Source organism: Protopterus annectens, chromosome 1.part1 (assembly GCF_019279795.1).
Source record: "Protopterus annectens isolate FY-2018-M chromosome 1.part1, PAN1.0, whole genome shotgun sequence".
NCBI lineage: Eukaryota > Metazoa > Chordata > Ceratodontiformes > Protopteridae > Protopterus > Protopterus annectens.
In genome coordinates, this window is record NC_056726.1 from 798,491,367 (window position 1) to 798,517,033 (window position 25,667).

A 25,667-nucleotide genomic window follows, 5' to 3' on the forward strand; every position below is an offset into this window, starting at 1 on the left:
ATAGCATTTATATTCTTTTTCCGTGAGGCAAATCTAGTTTGCTTGACAAATTACTAGTCACCTCTTAAACTACCTTAAACATTATTTTGTAAATTTTACTAGCCATAATCTGTACACATTATATTTCAGTATGAAAGAGAAATTAGAAAAAAATTAAGGGGTCAGTAGAGGTGCTAATACCGCCATTGTCCCAGTAAGCAGAGATGGAGGGCATGCTCAGTGCTGCACTTTTTTCACCATCCTGTTTTCCACAACTACCCCAGCATAAGAAGAAAATCTGTAGTCTGTATCTTTAGTATAAAATGTATTGGTTGCAGCCATCATTATATTGAGATACAAAGTCTGTGAAGGTTTTTTGTGTTAAAGTGTGTATACATGATCATTATTATAACAGGTAACTGATGAACCATAATTATTTAGTTCCTTGAAACTGCAATCATTATCCCATGTTTTTCTGACCTCTAGCAGTCCATGGTGACCCTCTACCCCTCTGCACCTCCCTCTTCTGATTGCTGTTTATTATTTGCACATGTATCACCAGACTCAGAAGCAGGACCGCAAAAGGTTTTGCTAGCTATAGATCCTCCTCAGTGTTTCCTAATCACCTTAATAACTACTTTGATAAGTTGAATTATATGTCCACTAATCCCTAGTAATAGAAGTACACTAAACCTGAGTGACTTTTTTCTACTGATTATACAGCAAAGAATAAATACACACAGCACATCCTCAGTGCTATAAATACTGTTTCCCCAGATTAGATAATCCTAGGTCTCACCAGAGGTGACAACATATTTGACATTATCGTTAAAAAAATGCCTCTGCTTGCACCTGTATAAATTTAATTTCCTCCTTAATCAAATTTGACCAGAAGATTATCATGTATTCCCTTAGAACAAGTACCATTTTGCCTGATAACTGTTCTATATTAAGAGATTACCCAAAATCTAATCTAATAGCACTCCAAGGCACCCCCCTCAGCCGATACAGTCTCTAATGCCACTGCAGACACCTTTGATTTCTACTCCCATATAAACTAATGGGTAGAGATCTTTGTTCCCATTTGGTATAAGTGTAATGAAAAAAAAAAAATAGCCACTGTGATGGAACTACCATATAAACAAACTCTATAATAATAAGAAACAACTATGACTTAATGTAAAGGTTTCCCCACATCCCATCATAATAAGGAACTTAAGCAGACCAGTAAGGACCTGAAGCACACTAAGATGAATCAGATAGGATCCAAAGTGAAAGTAGCCACCTACATGTAGGATAAACATAAGATATTTTTAAGTATGTTAGGAGTATTAGAAATAACACCTAACACTGCACTGAGCTCTAGCTTAACGGTACTACTTATTCTGATTTTAAATCCATAGCCGACTGTGGATTCATGTTGACTTGCCAAAGGCATTTTTGGCAAATGTAAGTGAACTGAAAAACATTTGCTGAAACTCATTTTGATGAAATTGCAACAGAAAGTATTTTTTCTCTGGTGAACATCCCAAGGAAAGTATTTTTTGATTGGGAGCAAGCCTCCATGTGGGAGGACACCCCCTACATCCCCAAATGTATGTATGTATGTATACCAACTCCAGGATCACACAACAGTGGGGAAAATGGAAACTTCACTGTTGCCAAATGTAGTTTCAGCAAACTTACTTCAGTATATTTACATTCACCAAAACTGTTTTCAGTGACCAGATTTGCTCCCCTAGCTTCCTAGCTGACAAATTCAGTTCCAGTTTTATTTCTCCCACTTAACCCCGTGTTCCTTCCCTTGAAATAACGCACGTCCCTCCTCCCTCCAAATCACTATGGAGAAGATCCTAAAAGCTCAGTCCAAAACCAAGGACAGCTCCATGGGCCTAGACAGTATACCTGGCAGTCTCCTAACTAATTCAGTGTTCAGTGTTTGGTGAGAATCAAACTCAGAGCCTCAGCAGAGACTTGGTTGTTATTAAGGTCCTCCCACATCCCAAAGACATGCTGTAGGTGGATTGGCCACTCTAAATTGACCCTAGGAATGAGTGTGTGCATGTGTGTGCCTTCTGTGGAAGGTTGGGCACCGGGCTGGCAACTTGGCACTGTAAAAACTCCACTGCCAATCATGAGAGGACAGGTGGTGACCCCTAACCGGGAAAAGCCGAAAGAAGAAGAAGAAGTGAATGGTATCCAGGAAACACTGTAAATTAGCCTGATAATAATGTCCCCTATTTTAGTATCATCTGCAAACATGCTGAGTGAAATCTTATTTTGTGATGGGAAGTCAGACATAAGCAGATTAAACATGCTGCAACCTTCATTTATTTTTTTTTAAACAAGAAACATCTTTATTAAATTATCACTTATGACATAGGCAATCATACATTTATATAAACGAAAACAAACCATATTGACATATTTTTAGTTGCAAACATTATACATCACTTATAATCTACCCAGTCATTGTCAGTCGAACATTGCATAGCTCATTTAAATCTTGCCTTCTTTTAAACCACATTCTTCCTCAAAACTTTATTCTGCATGTATTGTTCCCACAGTCTCCATTTTTATGTAATTTGCTCCTACCCTTTTCTAAAAATCCCATTTTCTAGTTGTTTTATCTCTGTTACTATATATACTACTTCTAGTACAGTTGTTTTAGACTTTGATTTTCACTTTCTAGTATTTGCTATTTTGGTAGGCACTATAATTAGACTCAGCAAGCATGTTTAGGCAATTCCAGTTTTGTATTATAGCTCAAAAATCATTTCCTTAGTTATTGCAATTTGTTCACCCAGTATTTCTGATAGAATAGGCTGCCGGGAAATTTTAAACTCTGCCAACTCATTACACTCCTGAATAAATATGTTCCCACTTACCTCTTTCTTTCCCATCACACCTCCAATATTTGCTGTCTACCTGAGGAAAAATTCTTTGGGGTCTACTTGGGGTAGAAGACTGCCCATGTAAACACTTCCAACCAAAGATCCTAAATCTTCTGGTCTTTGTTGCATATTTGGAAGACATACATATATCCACTCATTGTTTCTTTGTGAATTGCTTATCCAGTTTCTCTTCCCAATCCTTTCTAACCTCCTCTGATTCTTATAGTTATCATGTAATATTTTATATGCTGTACTAATTATCCCTTTTTAATGCAGCTTCTGTTCTAGATTGTACTAAAAACTCTACCAGTGCCGGTCTTCCACTTAGGATCCCCCTATTTCTTTTTCTTTGCCTTTACTCTAATATCAGTCCTTGATAGGGAGGCAGTCTCTGGCCTGCAGTCTAAATAAATTCTTGGCCTCTTCCCATTCTGTTACCTTTCCTTCTTTAATTATTTGCCCACAGTACCTTGGTTCCTTTGCCAGCTTTCTTCAGTAAATTCCAGACCCCTCTTGGCTATTGTTTGTATCCCTAATTGCAGTCATCCGTATCAGCAGAATGACAACTTTCCTCTCTTGAAATATTATCTTCAATTTTCGCCTTAAGTGTTCTCTTGTTCATTCACTTATCAACACACTTCATTATATATTGGTTGATTCCAAGATTAAATAAGTCTGTCTTCATTTCTACATAGAGGACAGAGTCAAGTGTCTTGGCCAGATCCAAGTAGATAACATTAAAAGATAAACCCACCTCAACTGATTTTCAGATATTATAGTAAAAACTTAACAGGTTAGTCAAACAAGAGCTTCAATGGATAAACCCATGCTGAAAGATATCCATGGTTAAACATAGCTTTTGTTTTATTAAGAAGCATAAAATGATTTCAAAATATTTGCAGATAATACTCATAAGACTAATATGGCAATAACTATATAATGTATACGGTTTACTGCCTTTGAAAAGAGGAAACAACAATTGTTTTCCTTATCTGTGGAACAGACACTTCCTGTAAAAGTGATATAACCAGCATAGACAAAGTAATAGTGCCCTAAGAAATTTAGACAAAAAAATAATTGCAGGGCCAGCTGCTAAGTCTGGTTTAGTTGTTCCTAGATAAACTACTAGATCCTGATTTATAATCAAACAGGTATAACTGTAGTTGTTAAAATCATAATTGGAAAGTATGGAGCTGTTATTTGACAAGGAAGAAAACTTAACTGCAAATACCTCTATCAAAAGAGATGCATCTTGAATTATACACCATCCTTGATGACAGTAATATTTGACTGAGAATCTACCCCATGACTCCTTAGGTACTTAAAGAGAGCCTTTTTGTTCTTAGTGATGTAGGTTGCTAGCTTTTATTTATATTTACTTCTAGTGGATTTTGGCAAATGCGTACATATATTCCTAATTTTCTTATTTTGTTTATATTATTAGGAATTATCTTAAACCTGTGCCAACAGGCTTTTACTTTTCTCCTTAAAATATCGAGTATACCAGTCCACCAGTCTTTACTCTTTTTTAGACAGTTGGTGTTAGTCCTTGGAACAAAGCAATCAATAAGAAAAATATGTTTATGAAAAATATCCCAGCAGGCTTCACCATTTTTATCCTCATTAGCTACTTGCCAATTCCAATTTTCGAGTTTATTATTAATAGCTGAACAGTTCACTTGATAATATTTTAGTGTTGGAATATTATGCTTTAAACCAAACTCATTTATTCATTTTTTAACTTCTCAGTAAACACATAAATAGTCAGAACCTATAAGTCCTTTATATAAATATAAAAAAATATATATATATATTTTTTTGTACACACTAAAGTTTTTATGTAACGCTTCCTGTTTTTATAATATATGTCACAACTTTTAGATTAATTGTATAAGTTTTTACTTGGAGCTTTCCTCCCCGGGCCTCTACTGAAAATGGACATGTATCCAGCTAGACTAGCCCGGTCAACAAATGCAAAATAAACATAAATAAAAATAAAATAAATAAAAATAAAAAAATAGTATATAAAATTTATATAAAAACCTTTTTAGTCCAACAACAGCTGGTTGCAAAATCATGCTTAATTCAAACAACATGAAAGACATTGCTTTCCCTTGTGGGCTCCTTTCCCAGATGGGAATATCTAAGCTTAACACTGGATCTTACCACATTGACAATAAAGTTATTGCCAAGATGGCAGTTATAACAGGTCACATAGAGTGCATTTAAATCTCCCAGAGTCATATCATGCACCTGGAAAAATCACTTCTCCAGATTTGCACTAAAACATTTTAAATCACAACTAGATAAGGACAGAGGTCTATGAAACTGAGAAAATGCAGAAGTACAACTTCTTTCCATAACTTTAATCCTGATAATTTCAGAGTCAGCACAATTAACCATTGTTGGTAGTTTATAAGAGTTAAGATGTATGGAAATACCAACTCCTCCTCTTTTTGTTCCAAAGAGTACATATCCGAATTAACCTGGAAGGGTCAGTGGCTTATTCACCTCACTGAACAACGATTCAGTAATAAAAATTATATGATAGTTATGAGCTTTGGTCCTTGCCTCCAAATTATGAATTGTTTTGTTTAAACTTCTAGCATTGCTTAGAAGACACTTCAAAACTCTTATCCCTTTGTTCCTCCTAAGAAAGGTTAAACAACCTTATTAAGTTTCTTGCTTGGAATTTAGTGCCAGTATGATTAGGATATAAGTCTTGAACAAAAAAGTTTACTTTAAACTGCATTTCTTCCAAACTTGTTGCAACCAAAACTGTGTTTTGAAACACTCCCTTGTAATGATGTCAGCGAAACTCTTTGCAACCTTAATTAAAAGGTGATTGCATTGTGGTGCAGGGAATACATCAGAAAAGTATGGGGCAAAATTAAAGGTTTTACTTAAATGCATAATGCGATTAATCTGTGAAGTAAAGGCATGTTCATTTGTCCTACCTACATCATTTTCACCAACCACTATCACTACTTCATTCAAAGTCTGCTGATGACTGTAAGCTTGGTGCAATTATTGTCTCTTCTCTGGATATTAATATCCTCCAAAAGTGACTTGACACTTGCTGTACTGAATAGGGCCTTAAGCTTAATATGAGAAAAATGTGATGTTGCCTTTGGAAAACAAGTCTATCCTACTAGTTACCACATAAACGGGTCCCCACTTAGTTACAGTCAAAGTCATTGGAGATTGCGGTACCTTCACCAACTACTATCCTAAAATCATCATGAATTACTATAGTAAGTTCTTTTGCGTTGCCCAATTAATTGCCAAGGATATATTTTCCGTATCTATGGATGTCATAATTCCCTTCCATTTTTCCAATCATAGAATACAGTGCATCATTTTGAATGTACTGCTGCAAACACCTTAACCAACTAGAAAGACTGCAATAGTTTCTAAATAAAAAAAATTATTATTGTGTTAGTCACATAATAGATACAATCCATGACTATATTGTATTGTAAACAATTAACAATTTATGATTTTTAATAAAATATGCAGATTAATTATGGAGAGACTAAAAGGTCTCTCACTTTTCTGTGTCTTGTACCAGTTGATACACTGTGATCTGTGCCTCATCTTCCAGTCTATGAAAGCTCCTGTCCTACTAGACCTTCTTTACCTCATAAGTAGTGGTAATACAAACACTTAGCCTAAATTCCACAGTTTTCATTGTAGCATAAACAATACCTCTTGTAGTGCTATGTTCCTCACTCAAAGAGTCTTCAACCTCTGGAATAGGCTTCCGCTGGATGTCAGACAATGCAACAAACTGACCTCCTTACTGTACTGCCTCGACATTTAAATGGGTACCTAGCAAGTTACTCTTCAGTATACAGTATGCAGTCTGCTCCTCACTGACCAGGTGGCAAATCCACTCATTACGCTGACTAGGCTCTACATGATCTTGCAGGCTGCCTGCCTATTAAGAACATTTGAACATGTGGAGCTTATGATGTTGAAAGTATAGTAGACGAATTTACAGAAATACGTGCAGCAAGTACAAGTAAAAGCCTTATCCCTGTACTGAGTCTTGCTAACCATTCCATACTGTAAATGACCTCACACTCTTTGAACTCCTTTTTATAAATAGAACCTGTTGTAAACACAACACTCGCTCTAGAGACTAAACCTATACCATCACATTAAAAATACCAGCTGGCATGATGGGTACTTAACCCATTGCATCCCACATTTCTGTAGCAGACTTTTCTTACAAATCAAAGAGAGTACTTTCCCAGCAAACCGTGAGACCAGTCTGGATGACTGGATAATTGATTCTAAATGTTCACATGTAATATGTGAGGAAGATTTAATTAATGGTGTACACTATTAATCTCCCACCAGTACCAGATAATATGGCAGAGCTTCTTGTTGGTCTGCCTGATTATAAGCTTAGTAAGAACAGTTTTTGTTATATTATTTTTCTCTGATATCAAAATCAGAAGGAATGCATATCATATTATCAAGTTCAGCAGCGTGAGTCATCAGTCTGATTATGACTTATACTTAGCCTGATATGACTTAGACAGTCTCAGCTTGATATGACTCATATACTCAGTGCATTTAAACGTTCATGTTCTACATTCAGAAGTCGGGGAGAAGGGAAAGTTGTGCCATGAATGAAGGATTAGTCATCACTCTGAGAGCCTGTTCTTTGCACTTTCCTGTTACTGAAGCAGGAGAGTAATGGTGACGGTTATGCTTGTTGAGTAAGTAAGCGCAAACAAGAAAAATGAGTTATATTTTTACAGAGTTGAAAAGAAGGTGAGGAGACTCAATGAGATCCTTTAGGATTTCATTTAGTCACATGCAGATGCAAGTAAAACAGTAGCTGTTAAGTGCCAAATGTTTTATTTTATTTGTTCATTTCATCTTGCTGATCTTTTATTTTTAATATTTTTGACCCTTTGATCCCATTGTGGATTTGGCTCTTTTTCGGGGCAGCCTCTGGTACTACCTATGCAGGCTACTTAGTATTTGGACAGGACAGCAGAGAAACCTGAAGCTGTTTGTGGAATAATTGTTCCTGCTTTCTGGGCATGAATGTACATTCAGTGACAATTCTAGTTTGTAGAAGCAGTAGTATGGTCATGGATATGAAGCTCTGGAGCAGAGATTTCTGCATGTGGACTTTAGCTGCAGCAGCTGGACAGATCGAGTTAAAGCAATGTGTTACTAAGGAAGAACCAGTGACCCTTCTGGTGGCTTAACAAGCAGTACTTTTGGCTCACAGTGAGGTGACATGATTTGTTTCACTGAATATGACTGAATGTTGCAGATGTGAAATCAGACATACTGTTACAGAATTCTACTGACAGATGATAAAACTCTGGCATTTGGTCATTCACCAAGGCACCTTAGTAGTTCGAGGTCACATTTCAGTTTCATTGCAGTCACAGTAGGGCATATTTCAAGGTTTTTCCTGGAAATAAACTATTGGCAAGTCTTCTACATACAACTTATTATGGAATTCTGGCATTCTGGAGATTGTTTTGTTTGCCACAAAGGAGACTGCTTTTCTAAGTTTTGCTTTCTTTAGTATGGTGACAGAGGGTGGGCTGTGATGTTTTCTTCTTTGGATAGCAAGGTAATATTCCTCTGTGGATTTCTGCAGTTCTCTTCATCACTTTCCATCCATTACAATTTCAGAATAGACCTTTCATGGCTTATCATGGTCACCATCTGTTTTCCCAAGAGGGTTTGGTTTTTGGTGCTTTGTCTTATGACCTCTCCAGAGATGATCTCATTCTGCCAGATGGCTAATTGTATGACTGCCTTCCTGTTTCTCTCCAGTCAACATACAGATTTTAGCCCGATCTCTATTAATCTTAGAGCCTTCTCTGATTACTGCCTGCAGTTGATTGGGGCAACCAGTGGTTTGTGCTGGGGATGACTTTCCATTCACCAGTTCTACCCCATGCCCTTTCCTTACCGGAAGAAATCTAACTGAGTTGCATGCTGACCACTCTTGTTTGCGTTCTTGTGACTGTCTGTCTTGCTGAACCATAAGTTGACCACCACCAAGCCATTTGCCAGACAGACGTCTAGAATGGCGTCTCCATTTTTATTCCTGTTGCCCCACTCAGGTGGACCCAGGCAGTTCTCATATCCTGTTCTGTCTGTCCTGATATGTATATTCAGGTTAGCCATTATCAATACTAGTTCATGTTATCCTGCTCTATCTAGAAGGTTTTGCAGCTGCTGCCTAAATGCACTATTTTCCTTGCTGTAACGTTTCCTGTTGTGGGGTATAGCCTGAGATTTTGAATACTGTCCAGTTCTTAAACTGGAGTCTGATTACCACCAGTCTGTCTTCTGAAGCCACTCACTCACAACATTTCCCCACACCATTTCTAATCTGTTCTCCTATTCAGTAGCAGACTCTGGATCCCATCTTGCCTCCTAAATACAGAAGATGCCCATCCTCCTTCTTACCATCATGCCATCCACTTCCAGTCTCTGTCCTGTCAGTGTACCTATATTCATTGTAGCAATTCTTAGTTCATGTTTGGAAAGTTGATTCATTTTATGTCCTACTTTCACTCAACAGAGCTATCCCAGGTCACCCAAGCTGGGCAACTGGATACCGGCCAGCTAGTAGATTATTGACTCAGGGCTTCTGGACTTTATAGCAGGCACACACTGTCCAGAAGGGGCACATACACCCATCCCACTTTTAGTATGCATCCCAGATGGAGGTCAAAGTAGGCCAGGACCTCAACCCACTTATCTCCAACAAATACTAATTCCCATTTGGTGACATTAGTCAACACAACTGTTCATGTTGTTGCCCACAGCTCTATTCTTGAGTGAGTTTGAGGTGGAAACACTCAGCATGTTTTTTAACCCCACAGAAACATAGGGAGAATATGTAAACTCCATACAGTGTCCCTTGCAAGAGTTTTTTTTTTCTTTAGGAGGCTTCAAAGGAGGAACTTTACACGTTATTGAAGAAAAGAATGAGATTTTGACAGCCTTTTTTTGAGATAAGAGTTTTCATGCACCAGAAAAAAATTATTGTAGAGAAAAAAAGCCAGTCAAGGAAAGGATGGAAGATTAAGCTACAATGACAGGAATTTTATGGTGGACAAATGAAGCAATTTTACATTAATCCTCCCAATCCAGATGAAATGTGGTACTGTTGCCTGGCTGCTGAAGCTAAAGTAGAAAAATACAAGGGAGGAAGTCAGCTTTATAAGTACATAATTTCTGAACCACCTGTCATTTGAAATTACTGGGATCATCCCTAAGAGTGTTAACAGCAGTTTCTCTCATAATGTGAAGTCCATAATCTTGGATACTTCAGGGCTACATGAGTAATCAAATAATTTCAAGGTAAACCATAATTTCATTCATCAAGATTTTCCCAAGCAGTGTAAGAAACAGCTTTTTTAATAAGGTGAACCATTTTTTTCAAACTGTTAAACTGTATTGAGAAAAATAATTTTCATAATTTTGGAAACTTTAGAGCTTTGCGAATACAAAAAGAATTTCAGGGTCAGTCATAATATTAATTATCAAGATCTTCCGACAGAGTGTTAGGATCAGTTTTTTTTCCCTGTAAGGTAAGGAACTTTTCTAAACTGTTTAACAATTCTGGGATAATTAAAGTCCCTAATCTTGAATGCTTTAAAGAATATGTGAATACCTAGCTATTTCCTAAGCTTCCACTGGAATCCCTAGATAAAACTACAGGCTAATGCTGTCTTTCAAGTGAAGACCCAAGGTGATATTCATACTAACTAGGGGAAATTTGTCCAGGGCACATGGAAACTTCTCCTAGGCAGTCCAGTTAAGTGCCATAGAATCTTTTACGTCCACCTCAGCTTGCCCCAACATCTCATCTAAAGAGATAATAACTAGAATTTCAATAATTTATTGGCCTGGCACTTGAGAGAATTGGGTATGATGTGCAGTCATCACCAAATGGTTAAATATTTGTTGTGTTTAACCTGTGCTGTTACCTTCCAGCTGAATACTGTGGCAAATTAGGGGCGCTAATGCTTCTAGTACTGAAGAGGAGTATCGTGCTTGCCTGGTAGCCAGCTGCAAACAAAATGAGAAAGACCAGAATCCAGTAACTGAGATGGTTGCCATGCTGCATGATATCCATGCAGTAACTCACAATGATAAGCTGGATTTTTGTATAGTACTACCCAGATGTCTGTGCTAACCATTTGAAAAATATTGTTAGTGTTGAAATTAGTTGCTATAACTGGGTATGAGTTGGTTGTCTACTCAATTAATTACACCTTTAAGGATATGTTCATGCCTTTCTGTGTCCCTGTGTTTAAAAAACCTGTGTGGTCTGTGTTAATGTTGTTGTTGTAACATTTGTCACTTAGGATGCAGTTAGAGGAACATAAATGTTGTTGTCGAGGAATCAGGGGAATGGGCAAAGAATTTATGCAGGTTTTCCAGGGGTTGACTTAAACTGATGTTTATTAGAACCAGTGTCTTTAATCTACTATTCTACCCACTCAGACTCATACACACACACACACACACACACACACACACACACACACACACACACACACACACACTCACACATAGGCAGACACATCCAGACATACGCATACACACATGCACACCGCAAGTGACTATCTGTCTCTCACTTTTTTTAGATATCTGTTCCATAGGTTTAAGCATCTGAGCTCACAATAAGATTTTTTCTTCTTCAGTGCAGTATTTTTTTAACTCTGACTTTTAGATAACCAGAAGGGTCTGATGTACTTGCTTTGGTTGTGCTAGGCACATCTTGGTATTCAGATACTATATTTGCAATAAATAACTTATTAACTTTTGATGAGGGGCTTAAGTTAACCTGACATCTCAAGTAGCTGTACTGTGAAACTTATGCTGGTCCAGTAAAACATATTAGTATCAAATTACTTTTGTGTTCCAGTGTCTTCTATCTTTGCAGTTATTAATAGCAACATATATTAAGTGCTTTATACCTCTGCCCAACCTGTATAATAATTAATTTCTTTGGAGTTTAACCAATTGACTCATTACCGAGGAAGGACAGAGGACTCAGAATGAAAGGAATACAGGAAATGACTGCTGAATCTCAGCCTAAACATGTAGTCTTTGCAAAGTAATTTCAACAAGTCTTCATGGAGAAATACGTACAGTTTTATTTATAACTGTCTTTGTTTTTGGTACTGCTATGTGACTCTCATGTTGTCTCGGGCCTTCACTCCTTCTACTACTTCCTATAGGGGACAGGGGGCCACCAGCCCCAGGTTGCCTTAGCACTGGAGAGATTGGCATACATGACCGTGGGAGGCAGAGAGGAGCAAGCTCACTTGCAATGTCATATACTGTACTTGTGCTGAGGCTTTTTTTTTTTATGTATGCACTAACCAATGCCAAGAGGTTTGCAGTGCTGCCATGAGGAAGCCACCCCCACATACTTGCCAACACTCCCCTCAATATCTGCCCACTAATCACTTGTAATCACATATTGATAGAATTATATAAAGTAAAATTGGTTTCCCTTATAGTAATAACATTTATTTGATAGAAAAATATATATAATTTGGTAGAACTGTTTTTCTTTCACAGTAACAGAGGTTTGGTAAAACTGCTTTCTATCATAGTAACAGTGAGATATTTTTAGAAATGGCATGTAACACAGCATAGGAAGTACAGAAAACAAATGTGCAGTAAAGCTTACAGGCTGTAGACAAGTATGATAAGCTTAAAATATGCTTTTGTGGAACAAAAAATATTATATTTCTGAATATTTTTGTAACAAATGGCATTGACAATTGAGGCTTGTTGAAATATAAACAGTTGAATGTATATAGAGATTTAAGTAAATTAACCTGCTAAAGGGAAATGGCTAACAGTAGAAAAAGTTACAAACTATCCTATGGATGAAACAACATTTCAGCCTGCTGAGGAACTGATTTTCTTTGGATAAGGTAGGAATGCAGACAAAATATTCTTAAATACAGGAAAAGATTGTTTCATCAAGGACAAAGTTTGAAACTAGATGAAAGTGACTGTAAAGAGCTGTCTGGTGGATATTTTGTAATTTGAGTCACTGAGGAAGTGGCAGTGTATCTGACAATAATCTGTCTTATAAAGAAAATGTAAAAAATCTTGACGGTAGTGCTTGGTTGGCTTGTTTCAATAAACCTTTCAGTAAATACAAATATTTAGTTGTACAGTATATTAGTCTGTGTAAACATTTGTTAATTCAGTTTAACAGTGGCATGCTAGACTTAATTTTCTAATATTCGTAAAACTACTAAGACAAGCACTAGTTAATATTTTGTTGGCGCCAACCTCCATACAGTTGGTATTGAACAGCTCAGCAGTATCAGCTACTTCCAAGTGGGTGAAACAGATTTCATCTTTGCATCTGCTCTGAGATGTTCACCAGCATTTTTGACAGAAGAGTTTCCAGTTTGCAGTTTTGGTCTACAGCCTGATCACCCGATAGCCATGTCTGAAAACAGTAAACCTCTTTCTGAAGTAACATGGATACCTTCAAGGACACAAGTGCTAGATGCGCACATTCTGTTGCCATAGACTTAAACCAGACTTTTAATAAAGTTTGGACATTATTACATCAGTGGTGTGAATAAGCCAGTAGTGATGTTAAATGTAATAAAGCATTGTTTGGTATAAATAGAAGTGAGAATGTTTATATGTGTAAATGGATTAATTGTTTTGATCAGTATGTAAAAAAGTACAAAATTCAAGTTGAATGTCTTAACTGTGGAGACAGATATCCTTGTTTTTGTGTAACATGTCATAAAACTGTGTTACAGCAATTGTCAGTAAAGACTATGCAGGAGAAGTCAGAATTCTCAGATGAAGTCAAAAGTCATTTTGTAATGCCAATTTCTGTCTTTTATAGAGAATTCCAGTCATTTTTAGATCATGATAAAAGCAAGTTGTAGAAGACAGCTGAAATGTTTCAGACGTATGGCTTGCAGTGGGATGCTCTTAACAAGGACAAGGAATTATCAAGCAAAAAGCTGGATAATAAATTGACAGAGCTTAATGAAAAATACATGCAAGTGTTACAGAAATATGACATACAGGTTAAAAAGTATTTGCAAAATGTTTTAGACATTTTGACTAGGGCTGATGTTGCTATACATAATGTTATGGATTCACAGGATAATATGCTTATGGACACTGACACAGAAACTCTTACACAAAAGTTACAGGATGCACAACATAAACTTTTGAAGATATTTAGAATACCATAGAGAAAGAATTTCAGAATTTATGGGCAGAAACAAAAACAGACTGGGGATAGGTAGAAGTTCCGATTATAGTGGGAGGTGCAAGGGATTATTCGATTCCAGCTGAGGCAGCAGATGATGTGAGAAATGTATTTTAGACTGGGAATAAGCAGGCATAACTCAGAAGGGACATAGTCCAACAAATTCACCTATTTGGCCAGATAAAAAAGAAGGGTTGGAGTTACTGTTTGGTACTAGACCCCTGTAAGGGTAGTCAGCACACACAGCCAAGAGCACATTTGATACCAGAAGTACCAGAAATAGCAGCTCGCATAAAACCACAAAGTAATTGGTTTACAGTGTTAGATTTAGCAAATGGATTTTTTGCAGTACCACTTCAAAAAAAGGGAATGGCAAAGGTTTGCTTTTACCCTTGAAAATCAACAGTATGTCATGACTAAATTACCTCAGGGTTTTCAGAACAGTCCTTTCATTTTTCATCAGATAGTAGGGACATTCTTACAGGATGTGAGTAAAGATGACAAGGATATTCATTATATTGATGACATTCTGATACAGTTAGAGACTGTGGAAAAACACATATCATAGCTGAGAAAAGTTCTGAGACAGTTGCAAGAGGCAGGTTTCATAGTAAACAAAGACAAAGTACAGTTTTTGTCACAAGAAGTAAAATTTCTAGGAACCATTATCAGACCGACAACAAGGAGTCCTTATCAGGAAAGAGTGAGGGGCATTCTGACTTTCCAAAGCCTTTGACAGTTTTGGATTTGCGTAAATTCATAGGAATCATGAACTACAACAGGGAATTTGTACAGGACTATATAGCAGCAGCAGCTCCTCTTTATAAAATGTTGGCAGATCAAAAGGAAGAGTTGACTCTACAATGGAGTTGCACTGAGGAAGTGACATTTAAAATGTTAAAGCAGAAATTTGCATAGGCAGTGGAGCTGATAGCTCCCACCAGTAAATTACCTTTTGTCTTGCAAGCAGCAGCAGGGAAGGACACATTCTCAGTGGTGTTATTACAGTCTTGGCCACAAGAGAAATCTCAGGGAATAGACACTAAGTTAAGACCAGTTACTTTTTTATAGCAGGAGAATGACTCCTGTAAAAAAAGGATATCATCTTTGTATTAAGCAGCTTTTGACAGTTTACTTGGGAATAAGACCGACAGAGTATCTGAACAGGAATAGAGGTTGTGGTGAACCAGACAAGGTAGATGTTCCATCCTTAAAAGTAAGAACAGTTCCAAAAGGAAGTGCATGTATACAACAACTGGGATCAAAACCAGTAGGGGTCAGTGAATGCAATATCACAGTAGCTAGGGGATGCTTAAATAAATACCTGGAAAATGAGTTAGAAGGCAGGGCAGAAATGCGAAAGTTTTTAGATCATCAAAAGTTGGGAAAAGCAATGGAAATAATTAATACAATGTTCAATTAGACAGAGTGGAGGGAATGTCCCTCAGAAAATATCAGGAAAGATGTAGTACAATTTGTATGTTACAAAATTTTGTAGTATACAAATGACTAGTCTTAATATAGGACTACAGGAGGGCCCAATAGGCACATTACATTAGGGAGAATACATTTGCAGTACAAAAGCATATGCATGGATTCCTATGGAATGGGAAGGAACCTGTTATGTAGGGCATGTAATACCTTCATTGAGATTAACTAAAGAATTACCTGAAGGTAAAATAAGGAATGTCAGGAGAAAGACAAAATTAGGAAACAGTATTGGTACATTAGATCAGTCATGGGTCTACAGTCATGACGTAAATGCAGTAGAAGCAAATGGGTTGAAGAGTATGGATTTAGGAGATGGTGTAATAGCTGGGGCAGGAATTTTTCCAGCATAAGAAGCTGTAATATGGGAATTGAGAAAGCTCAGTAAATGATTAGAAGGACTGGTTAATGCCACATTTGGGGCAATTATAGACATAACCGTGGAAATGACAACCATTAGACAATAGTACTACAGAATAGGATGGCACTTGATTACTTACTTGCTTCCCGGGGAGGGGGGGGGGGTTGTTTGTGCTCTGATCAATGAGGAATGCTTTACTTATATTCCAGACAAGCCAGAATCCATAAAGCAACATTTAAGTAGAATACAACTAGTATCTGAAAAGGCTAGAAAGCTGTGGCACAGTGACTGGAGTGATTGGTTAAATGGGTTATCTTCAGAATAGTGGGAAACCATTATTACAGTTTTAATTGCTATTGTAGCCATTATTTTGTTGATCATAATAAGGTGCAAGTGAGTTAAACTTTTAATTAAAAATACTGCCAATCAGGTATCTATTGTAACTAGGTCTATATCAATTAATCAAATCTCACATCATCAAACCCCTCTTCATCGAACACCTTTTAATTGAACTAACAAGTAAGTGAATAGACTTTTCACTAAAGTTTTTCCTAGGGCAAAACAATGGTAGGCCACCCTAGCGACAGTGGAAAAAAACAAAACCTACCCACATCCCCCCTACTAAATATAGCAACTCCAAGGTCACACTGCAGTGGGGAAAATTGCAAATTCCATAAGGTGGTCAGCTGTTATTTTGCCCTGCAAAAAACTCGGATGAAAAGTCTGTTTGCTTATTTGTGAGTTCAATTAAAAGATGTTCGACGAAGAGGGGCTTGAAATGTGAGATTTGATTAAGTGATACAGACTCATTATAACTAATGTAGGTGGTAAAGAAAGTAACATAACCAATGGATACATGAGTTTTCTGTAAAATTCAAAGTTTGATTTAAATTTTAATTGAAATTTTTTTGGTTTTCAAAATAAAAAGGATGACTTGATAGAATTATATAAATAAAACTGGTTTCCCTTATAGTAATAACATGCATTTGATAGAAATATATATATATATAATTTGGTATAACTGTTTTCTTTCACAATAACAGAGGTTTGGTAAAACTGATTTCTATCAAAGTAACAGTGTGATATTTTTAGAAATAGCGTGTAACACAACATCTCCAAGTACAGAAAGAAATATGCAGTAAAGCTTACAGGTTGTAGTCAAGTATGATTAGCTTAATAGAATTTCCTTGCATGGACCAAAAAGTATTATACTTCTGAATATTTTTGCAACAAAAGGCATTTAAAGTAGAGGCTTGTTGAAGTATCATAAACAATTGAATGTATACAGATATTCAACTGAATAAATCTGCTAAAGGGAAATGGCTAACACAGCAGAAAAAAATTAGACTATCCTATCATTGAAAGAACATTTTTGCCTGCTGAGGAACTGGTTTTCTCTAGATAAGACAAGAATGCAGGCAAAGAATGCTTCAATACAGGAAAAGAATGTTTCATCAAGGATAAAGTTTGAAACTAGATAAAAGTGACTATAAAGAACTGTCTGACGGACATTTTGTAATTTGAGTCATCTGAGGAAGTACAGCGTATCCGACAGTAATCTGTGTTATAAAGAAAATGTAAAAATCTTGACGGTAATGCTTGGTTGGCTTGTTTCAATAAACCTTTCAGTAAATACAAATATACAGTTGTATAGTATCGTAGTCTGTGTAACCTTTTGTTAATTCAATTTAACACATATATCAGCACTAGACTACCTGACTTAGGTGTTCCTCCAGTATAACCCTGCACTGTCCTCCTGAAAGAGGTGAATAGGCATATCCACTTCACTCCTTGTTTTCCTTGTTGTTGACACCTGGTTGCCTGGGTCACGGTCATGCCTTTATCCTTTTGTGCAATAAAGCCGACCTTTATTAAGTTTATACACTACATAGCTCATTATGAAAAGTCAGGCTGCACCAGACAAACTGAACAAAGCCAACTTGTCAAGATGTTATTCCTTTCTGGAATCAAATTTACAAAATTACTAAATTACTTTAAGTTATAAGATGCTGATTTATGCATTACTTGGGGTCTTACTTCACTGTGCTTGAAAATAAATGAAGAATGCAGAGTTATGTTTTCACCTTTGTACTCTTCAGATATCTGTTTAAATTTGATGAATTGTTAGCCTACTCCATTGGTGTGGAGGGTTAAAGCTCTGACTGTGACTCAAATAACTTGGGATGAGTTGGAAGCCCAGATACTAAACAAGCTACCAAGGAAAAAGATAAAATAATGACAAGGCAACGCCTGCTTGCCTCTCAAGGTGGGAGGAAGCTATGGTGATCATGTTTTGGGTGCATTTCCTGCTGTAAAATCATGTTTGGTGACTGGATACCCCATGAAAACACTTGCTTCATCATTTGCATATGCAAATGACATACGCTAATGCACATTGAATGGTAAACCATGTTGCATGCCATTGATCAGGCATTGTGGGGTAGGTTTTAAGCACACAGTCCCTTCCTGACAAACAGGTGATGGTCGTACTCACCCCCTGCTTGTAGGAGGAATAACTGGGTAGTAGGGCCCTTGATTCCCAGTGAAATGACGGGCACTTGGACAGTAGGAAGGGAAGCATTAATGTCAACAAAGAAGGGGAGAAGAAATAAAAAAGGAAAACAATTCAGATGTATGTAGTGATTTAGAATATATACAGTGTATCAGTTATTTGGGGTAAACTGTTGTAAAGAAATATTAAGTGTAAATAAAAGTTCACTGAATAGTCTTTTATGATAATTATGTATTTTTAAACCCACAGTATTACAAGCAAATAGATGGTAAGTAAGAAAAGAGAAGGTGCCCAAAACAGATATATAATCATATCACTGTCTTTTCTTCTAGGTGGACATACTCTGATTTTTTCAATAGATACAGAATGCTAATGAAAAAGAAGGACATCGTTCAGAATGACAAAAAAGCAACCTGCAAAAATATGCTTGAAAATATTATCAAGGTATGTCTCAAGGAGGTAGTGTTAAAGACCTGCTGTGAGTGAAATGACAAGATTATAGCACTATGCTTTGGCAGTGGCTATTGACCCATTTAATCTGCCCAGTTGCATTTTGGATTTGCAATTAAATGACCCAGAAAAAACATGAGAATAAATGAGCGACATTTTGATATGTATTGATTATATACAAATCATTACTGTTTCCACTGTAGTATTTCTCCAATCTGTTCCATTGCAGCATTCTTTACTCAAAGCAGACAGCAGTAATAATCACCTGTTTCTTACTGTAAACTGTACAAGATGGTAAGGACAGAAAAAAAAATGTTTATCCTTTTTCTTTTGTAACTGAAAAAATACATTTTGAAATACAAGATACCATGCATTAATTTGTGTTGATCAACATGTTTTGCTCCCCTTTTTTTTATTTCTCCCCTACTGTGTATTACATATGACCTGTATCTTCAGATGAGCTTAAAGTCACAAATGAAGAGACCAACAAATAATTTTGTACAAGTTACATAAAAAGATATTTTTTATTCAAATCTTCAAATGGGACTTCTGATCCTTCTCTCGTTTTTGTGATTATTTCCCTCTTCCTGTCCTAGTTTTCACTGTATATTCTTTTTTTCCTCTTTCTGCCAGAGTTTTTATTTCCATTTGTGCTGCATGTTTTGTGGATTTTTTTTACCTGTGTGGGTAATATTAGACTAAAGAAATGTTCACTTAATGTAGTTTTGTTTCCTCATGTACTTATAACAGCCAGCTATTTAAGCATGCATTTTGAGATATGATAAATTATCTTGTTTTTATGTATTTATTTTTAGATATTGTATTTCAACTGCTAATAAGAAGAGTTTGTAATTTAGTTGTCACATGGATATTCAGTCAGCACACACAAGGATGATTTTTCTTCAGAGATCTTTCTTTCTATCCCACCTCACCACCCCACAGTTTGATTACTCAACCTAAAGGTACAGTGTCAGAAAAGGCAGTGGTCCCAATCGAGATTTTTCAGTTGCATAACAGTGGATTTAATGCTTTGTCATCTCCTTGTTGGCTGAGTTAAAGGTTACCCATGTGATTTTATCAATGTTATGTTTACGGTAACAGTACATAACTAATCCAGAGATCATTATTTTAAAATTATGTATAATTGTAACACTTCTTGTGTTATTTATTTAGCAAAGTGTCAGTCAGGACTAGCGTTTTACACTGGCAAAACTGAAATTCAGCTTAGACGAAGGATTTACAAACGCTTATATTGTATATGGAATGGTGATGAGTCTAATGCACTTTGTTCATAGGTTCATAGGTAGGTACTAGGCTCTCGGCCCTAGGGCCTATACAAGCCCAGCCAAAAAGGTACCCTGGCTTTTGCTACCCAAGAAAATTATTTTCATGTGCCATTGTCGAGCAGAGCCACAGAAGTGATCTCCGGGGTGAATTTCCTATTTTCCATCCAATCATCAAGATTTTTCTTGAAGAGTACTAATGAGGAGCTTTGTTTGATATAGATAGGTAGTTTATTCCAGAGTATGGGAAGTCTCTGGGACAGGACTCTATCCCTCCGGCATGTTCTATTTATTGTGGTGACAAGTTTTAGGTCCCTAGAGCATGTAGCTCGAAGGGACTGGGACTTCTTTAAGTGAAGCATGTCCAACAGCTCTGGGTTTGACATAGCTTTGTATGTTAGGCAGAGATCACCTCTGAGTAGGCGATATGCGACGGAGTAAAGCTGGAATTTTTTGAGACTGTCTGCGTAGGGCATCTGTTTGAGGCCAGTAATCCTCTTTGTGAGGTGTTTCTGTGGCCTTTCCAGTTGTTGTAGATATCTTGTGAGGTACATACCAAAAGGGGCATTGTACTCTATAATTAGGGTTGACAGCTGTCTGGTTTTCTGACAAATTGGTTACCAATTTCATTCAAAACCGGACACATGAAGTCCGGGTTTTGCGCCACACTGCCACAGAGTGGCCCCGTTAATTCCCGATTTTTGTTCAATTTTTTTTTTAACCTGCAACTTTAAATTTATGGAGGACGTCACCACGCATCACCAGTATACAGAGACATGCATGTGACATCAGCTTTGTAATTAGGCAGACTGTCTATTGGAGTTGGTCAGTTGGTGATTTGAATTGTAATTGAAGGGAATATAGCAGTAACATCAGCGAGTAGAGTGCAGCTGTCTGTACAACTTTAGTTCTGCAAATCTGCAGAGTTCCCCCAGTGCCCACCCTTGTTTGCAGGCAGGATGATGATAACATTTACTTTTCTGACTCTGTCTGGCAGCTCAACTTCTTCCAGGTAAGCAAAAAAGAATTAAAAACAATGCAGTTGTATTTAAGCAGGCAGACTATCACTGTCGGAGAGCTGATAACTTTTTAATGATCTTGTAGAATCAGCAACCTGAACCTGTCTGTTATTAACTGTTATTTTGCGTGGTCTGGCCTTCTCAGCATGGTTAATTTGGTTTTATTATTCCGAGGATCCATCCTCTCATAACTATTTTGTAGAGTCTGTTCTTACAAAAATATTTCATGGAATAAGGCTGTTGTATGGAGTGAAACTGAGCTTATTACACAGATTGTAAAGTTGTGGTCATAAATTTACTAACTTGGGGCATTGCACTCTACAAAAGAATGGTTGACTTCTCACTATATAATCTGCTGTAATACTCTGAAGTAGGTGCACTATAGTATTGCCTAAAATATTTCTGCAGGTTGACATTTGTAGCGAATGGCTGGCAAATAGTTTGCATTTTTACTGTTTATTCATAATAATCTTAAACGCAAACTTTTGCTTTGTTTGTTTTGTAATCACAGTTTGCGCTATAGTACGTTTTTTAAAAAAATACATTTTTTTTGTTTTAATGAAAATACCTATACCAACCCATGGAGGTGCCTGGGAAAATAAGTTAGAGCTTAGAGAATTTCCATTGAATGTATTTCAGGCACCAGACATAATGAATACATCCGAATAAACCATATTCTAAAACTGAAGGAGGTCAGCTAAATTGTGACTGATTTAATGCAGACATGTTATTAATTTTGGTGTTTTTATATGTTTATGATATATCTATGGAGTAGACAGGTGTTGTTTTGGATGTGAAATGTCATGATTACATGGTCACGATATGTTACTTTTTAAAGCAACAAACATTTAAGGGCATTATTATGATGAAGCCTGGTGTTATAACAAAAGAAAGCACTTAAAACTTACAAAAAGAGATCCTGGCATGTAGTGGTCTCACATCTTTCTGATGTTTGCTCAACAGTTTATGTTTATTTTAGTGACTTTTGTGGCGGTACTGTTCATGCTTTATTTTGGAAAGAAGTTATTTTGCAGAAGGTACTTACAAGGATAATTTCTGTTGTCATTTTTAATCAAATCTTCAAAGGAGACTTCCAATCCATCTCTTGTTTTGTGATTATATCCCTCTTCCTAACTTAGTTTCACTCTATCTTATTATTTTCCTCTTCCTGCCAGAGTTTCTTTCCATTAATTTTGTATATTTTGTGGATTTTTCTTTCTGTGAAGTAGTATGGGATTAAATAAATGTTCAGTTAATGTAGTTTTGTTACTTCATGTAGTAATGATGATCAGTTATTTAAACGTACATTTTGAGATATGATGGCCGAATATCCTGTTTTTATTTATTTACTTTTATGTTGTGTATATTGCTTTGACAATAGTAAAAGTAGTAAAAAAGAGAGTATAACTTAGCCTTTACATGACTAGTCATGAACAAATATAACTGGCACACACATAAGAATGATTTTCCCCAGGGATCTTTGCTTTTGTCCCATCCCACCATCCCACAGTCTAGTAAAGGTGCCATACTACATGGGAATTTGTCAGTTGTATGTCTGTGGATTATGTTTTGCCTTCTCCTTGTTGGATGAGTTATAGGATACTAATGAAACAGTCAAAGACAATAAAAGGAATTCTACATTTATTTTATTAACCACTGTTGTAGTGCAGAATGATCTTCAGAAAGAGTCCGCCTAATAGTAAAACATAACATTTGAGTTCACCCCATGTCTGTGTGTTTCCTCTTATCAATCCATCCATCCTCAACCCCTTTTCCTATTTTGAACATGGTGTCGGGGTGTCACTTCAGAAGTGACAAGTATCTCGAGCCAAGGTTTATGCTGCCGGGTAGCTAGCCTTGCCACTGTGTGTCTCCTTCTATCTTAAGTTGAAAAACCTCTTGCACCTTCCCCACAAGAAATCAGTGACTGTCTCACATGGGTGGATTACAGACAGAAACAGGCACAAGGCTCCTTCTGTATCTTTTATTTTCCATGTTTTCTTCAGTTTTTTTCACTGTTTTGAGTATTGTTTATCTCCTGTCAAGCCAGAAGATGTGTGTATTTTCTTGAAAATGGTAACTGATTTTGAAGTGGCTTTTTGTTCCTTACTTACTACCTCATATTAGATTTAATTTTATTTTCCAGTCATACTTTACTGTATTTGCTGTTGGAAGATGAGTTAATCAACAGCATGAATGTTATGAATAAATAAGGATTTCCACTATGATTGTCTCAGTATAGACCTTATGCAGGACTGTGAACACTACAATATATTTAAACATTTTACAAAATTAGTAAGGCAGAACACTTTAGCTTTTTTTGTTTTGGCCAAAAACAGCTCAATGAATACAGATTCAAGGAAAACAGTAATTTCTAGAGTCTTCAAAATGGAAAAAAGTCAAGAAATTTATCCTGAACAGTGCAGGACTGATAAAGAAGTCTTTATCATAGGTTCATAGGTTCATACTAGGCTATCTGCCCGAGGGCATTTATAAGCCTAGCCCATTGTTTTGTGGCTTACGCCACCCCTTTAGTATGGGGAACTATACCCATTATTTTGCTGTGCCTCTGTCGAGCAGTGACACTGAGGTAATTCCTGGGGTATATCTGCGATCTCCCATCCATTGGTCAAGATTTCTCTTGAACAAGGCCAGCGAGGTGCTCTGCCTCACATGTACCGGGATTTTGTTCCACAGCATAGGGAGTCTTTGGGTGATGAATCTATCTCTCCAGCACGTCCTATTAATAGCCGTGTCGAGGTTTAAGTCTCCGCCTTGTGGCTCTGATGGATCTAGATTTTTTGAGGTGAAGCATATTCATCAAATCTCGCTTTGACATGCCCTTGTATGTTACGCAAAGGTCACCTCTGGGCAAGCTGGCGACTGAATAGAGCTGGAGTTCTTTCAGTCGGGCAGCATAGGAGAGATTTTGAGACCCTTTATCCTCTTGGTGAGGGACTTTCGTGGCCTGTCCAGCTGCTGCACGTCTCGGGTCAGATACATGTCGAATGGGGCATTGTACTCAATCATTGGTCTGATGAGTGATGAGTAAAGGGAGACTATGACGTCCCTTGATCTAGATGAGAATCCCTTCATGATAAGGTGGGCAATGTAGAAGGACTTCCTAACTACTTTAGCTACATGGGTGTCGAATGACAGACTACTATCAACCTGGGTCCCCAGGTCCCTGATAACTTCTTCTGTGCTCAGTGGATTGCCACCTATTTGGTAGCTAGGGGTAACCTTGTTTTTCCCGAAGGGTATGACTATGCATTTTTTGGCATTTAACTTTAGGCCGTGGCTCTGGCACCAGTTATCCGTTTCTGTGAGACCCTTCTGAAGGATATCTGTGTCAGATGTGTTTTCTACTATGGCCCAGTTTGCAGTCATCTGCAAACTTTGTCAGCCATAACCCTCCTGTGTTTGCTTGTACTGGAAAAGTAGATGCCAAACAAGAGTGGGCCCAGGACTGAGCCCTGTGGGACACCACTTGTGACAGGCTTTGAGTCTGACATGGCGCCAGCAACTCTGACCCTGTGGGTTCTGTCACTCAGCCAGTTTGCAACCCATCTTGTGATGTATGGGTTAACATTTAAGCTGATGAGTTTTTCAATGATACCCGAGTGGGGTATTGTATCGAAGGCCTTAGCCAGATCGAGGTAGGCTGTATGGACTGCCTTTCCTCATCAATGGCTTTGGTGACTGTTTCAAAAGTCAACCAAGTTTAAAAGGCATGATCTGCCTTTGACAAAGCCAAACTGGGTTGGATCCAAAGTCTGCAAATTCCCTATGTCTTTATTTATGAGGTCCATTATGATCCTCTCCATGGCTTTGCAGATAAGGCTTGTCAAGCTAATGGGCGGTAATTTCCAGGGTCTGTGGAGGCACCGCCTTTGTGAAGTGGGACCACAGTTGCAGTGCGCCACTCCTGGGTGCGTATCCAGAGGTAAGACTTTGATTAAACAGCTGTCCTAGCTGTGGGTTTAATTCCTCATTGAGTTCGTGGAGCACACAGCCGGGGACACCATCGGGTCCCATGGATGCTGAGTTTTTTGCTTTGGAGGGAGCAGTTCTCCCTTGGGCGCTGGAGTTGTTTGGGGCCCTGCACTCATTTGGTATAGATATCTCTCCTTTTAGGGGAGGGGAGAAGTTTGCACTGAACCTGTCAGCCAGTATGTTGGCAATGTCTGTAGGATCAGTAATCTTCACATCATTTTGAACTAGTTCTGAGCATATCTGGGAGTTTCCTCCTAGGTTTCTAACATAGCTAAAGAAGGCCTTATGATTGTCTTTTGAGTCTTTAGCTATTTTTCTCTCGAAATTTGCTTTGGATGATTTTATGAGAGCTCTTAGTTTTTACTTATAGTGATCAAGGGTGTCTTACCTTTTAAGGATTTTGCTCTATCTTG

At 37.3% G+C, this 25,667-nt stretch overlaps 1 protein-coding gene across 2 annotated transcripts in view; it reads left to right on the top strand.

Moving 5' to 3' along the window:
• The window catches only part of MYO5B (myosin VB), a 3,346,216-nt gene that overhangs the window by 2,389,969 nt on the left and 930,580 nt on the right, over positions 1-25,667 (top strand). For both annotated transcript variants that reach the window (XM_044078265.1, XM_044078275.1), the window contains exon 18: positions 18,839-18,950. In XM_044078265.1, coding sequence (XP_043934200.1) covers positions 18,839-18,950 — 112 coding nt within the window. The remainder of the gene's footprint in view (positions 1-18,838; positions 18,951-25,667) is intronic.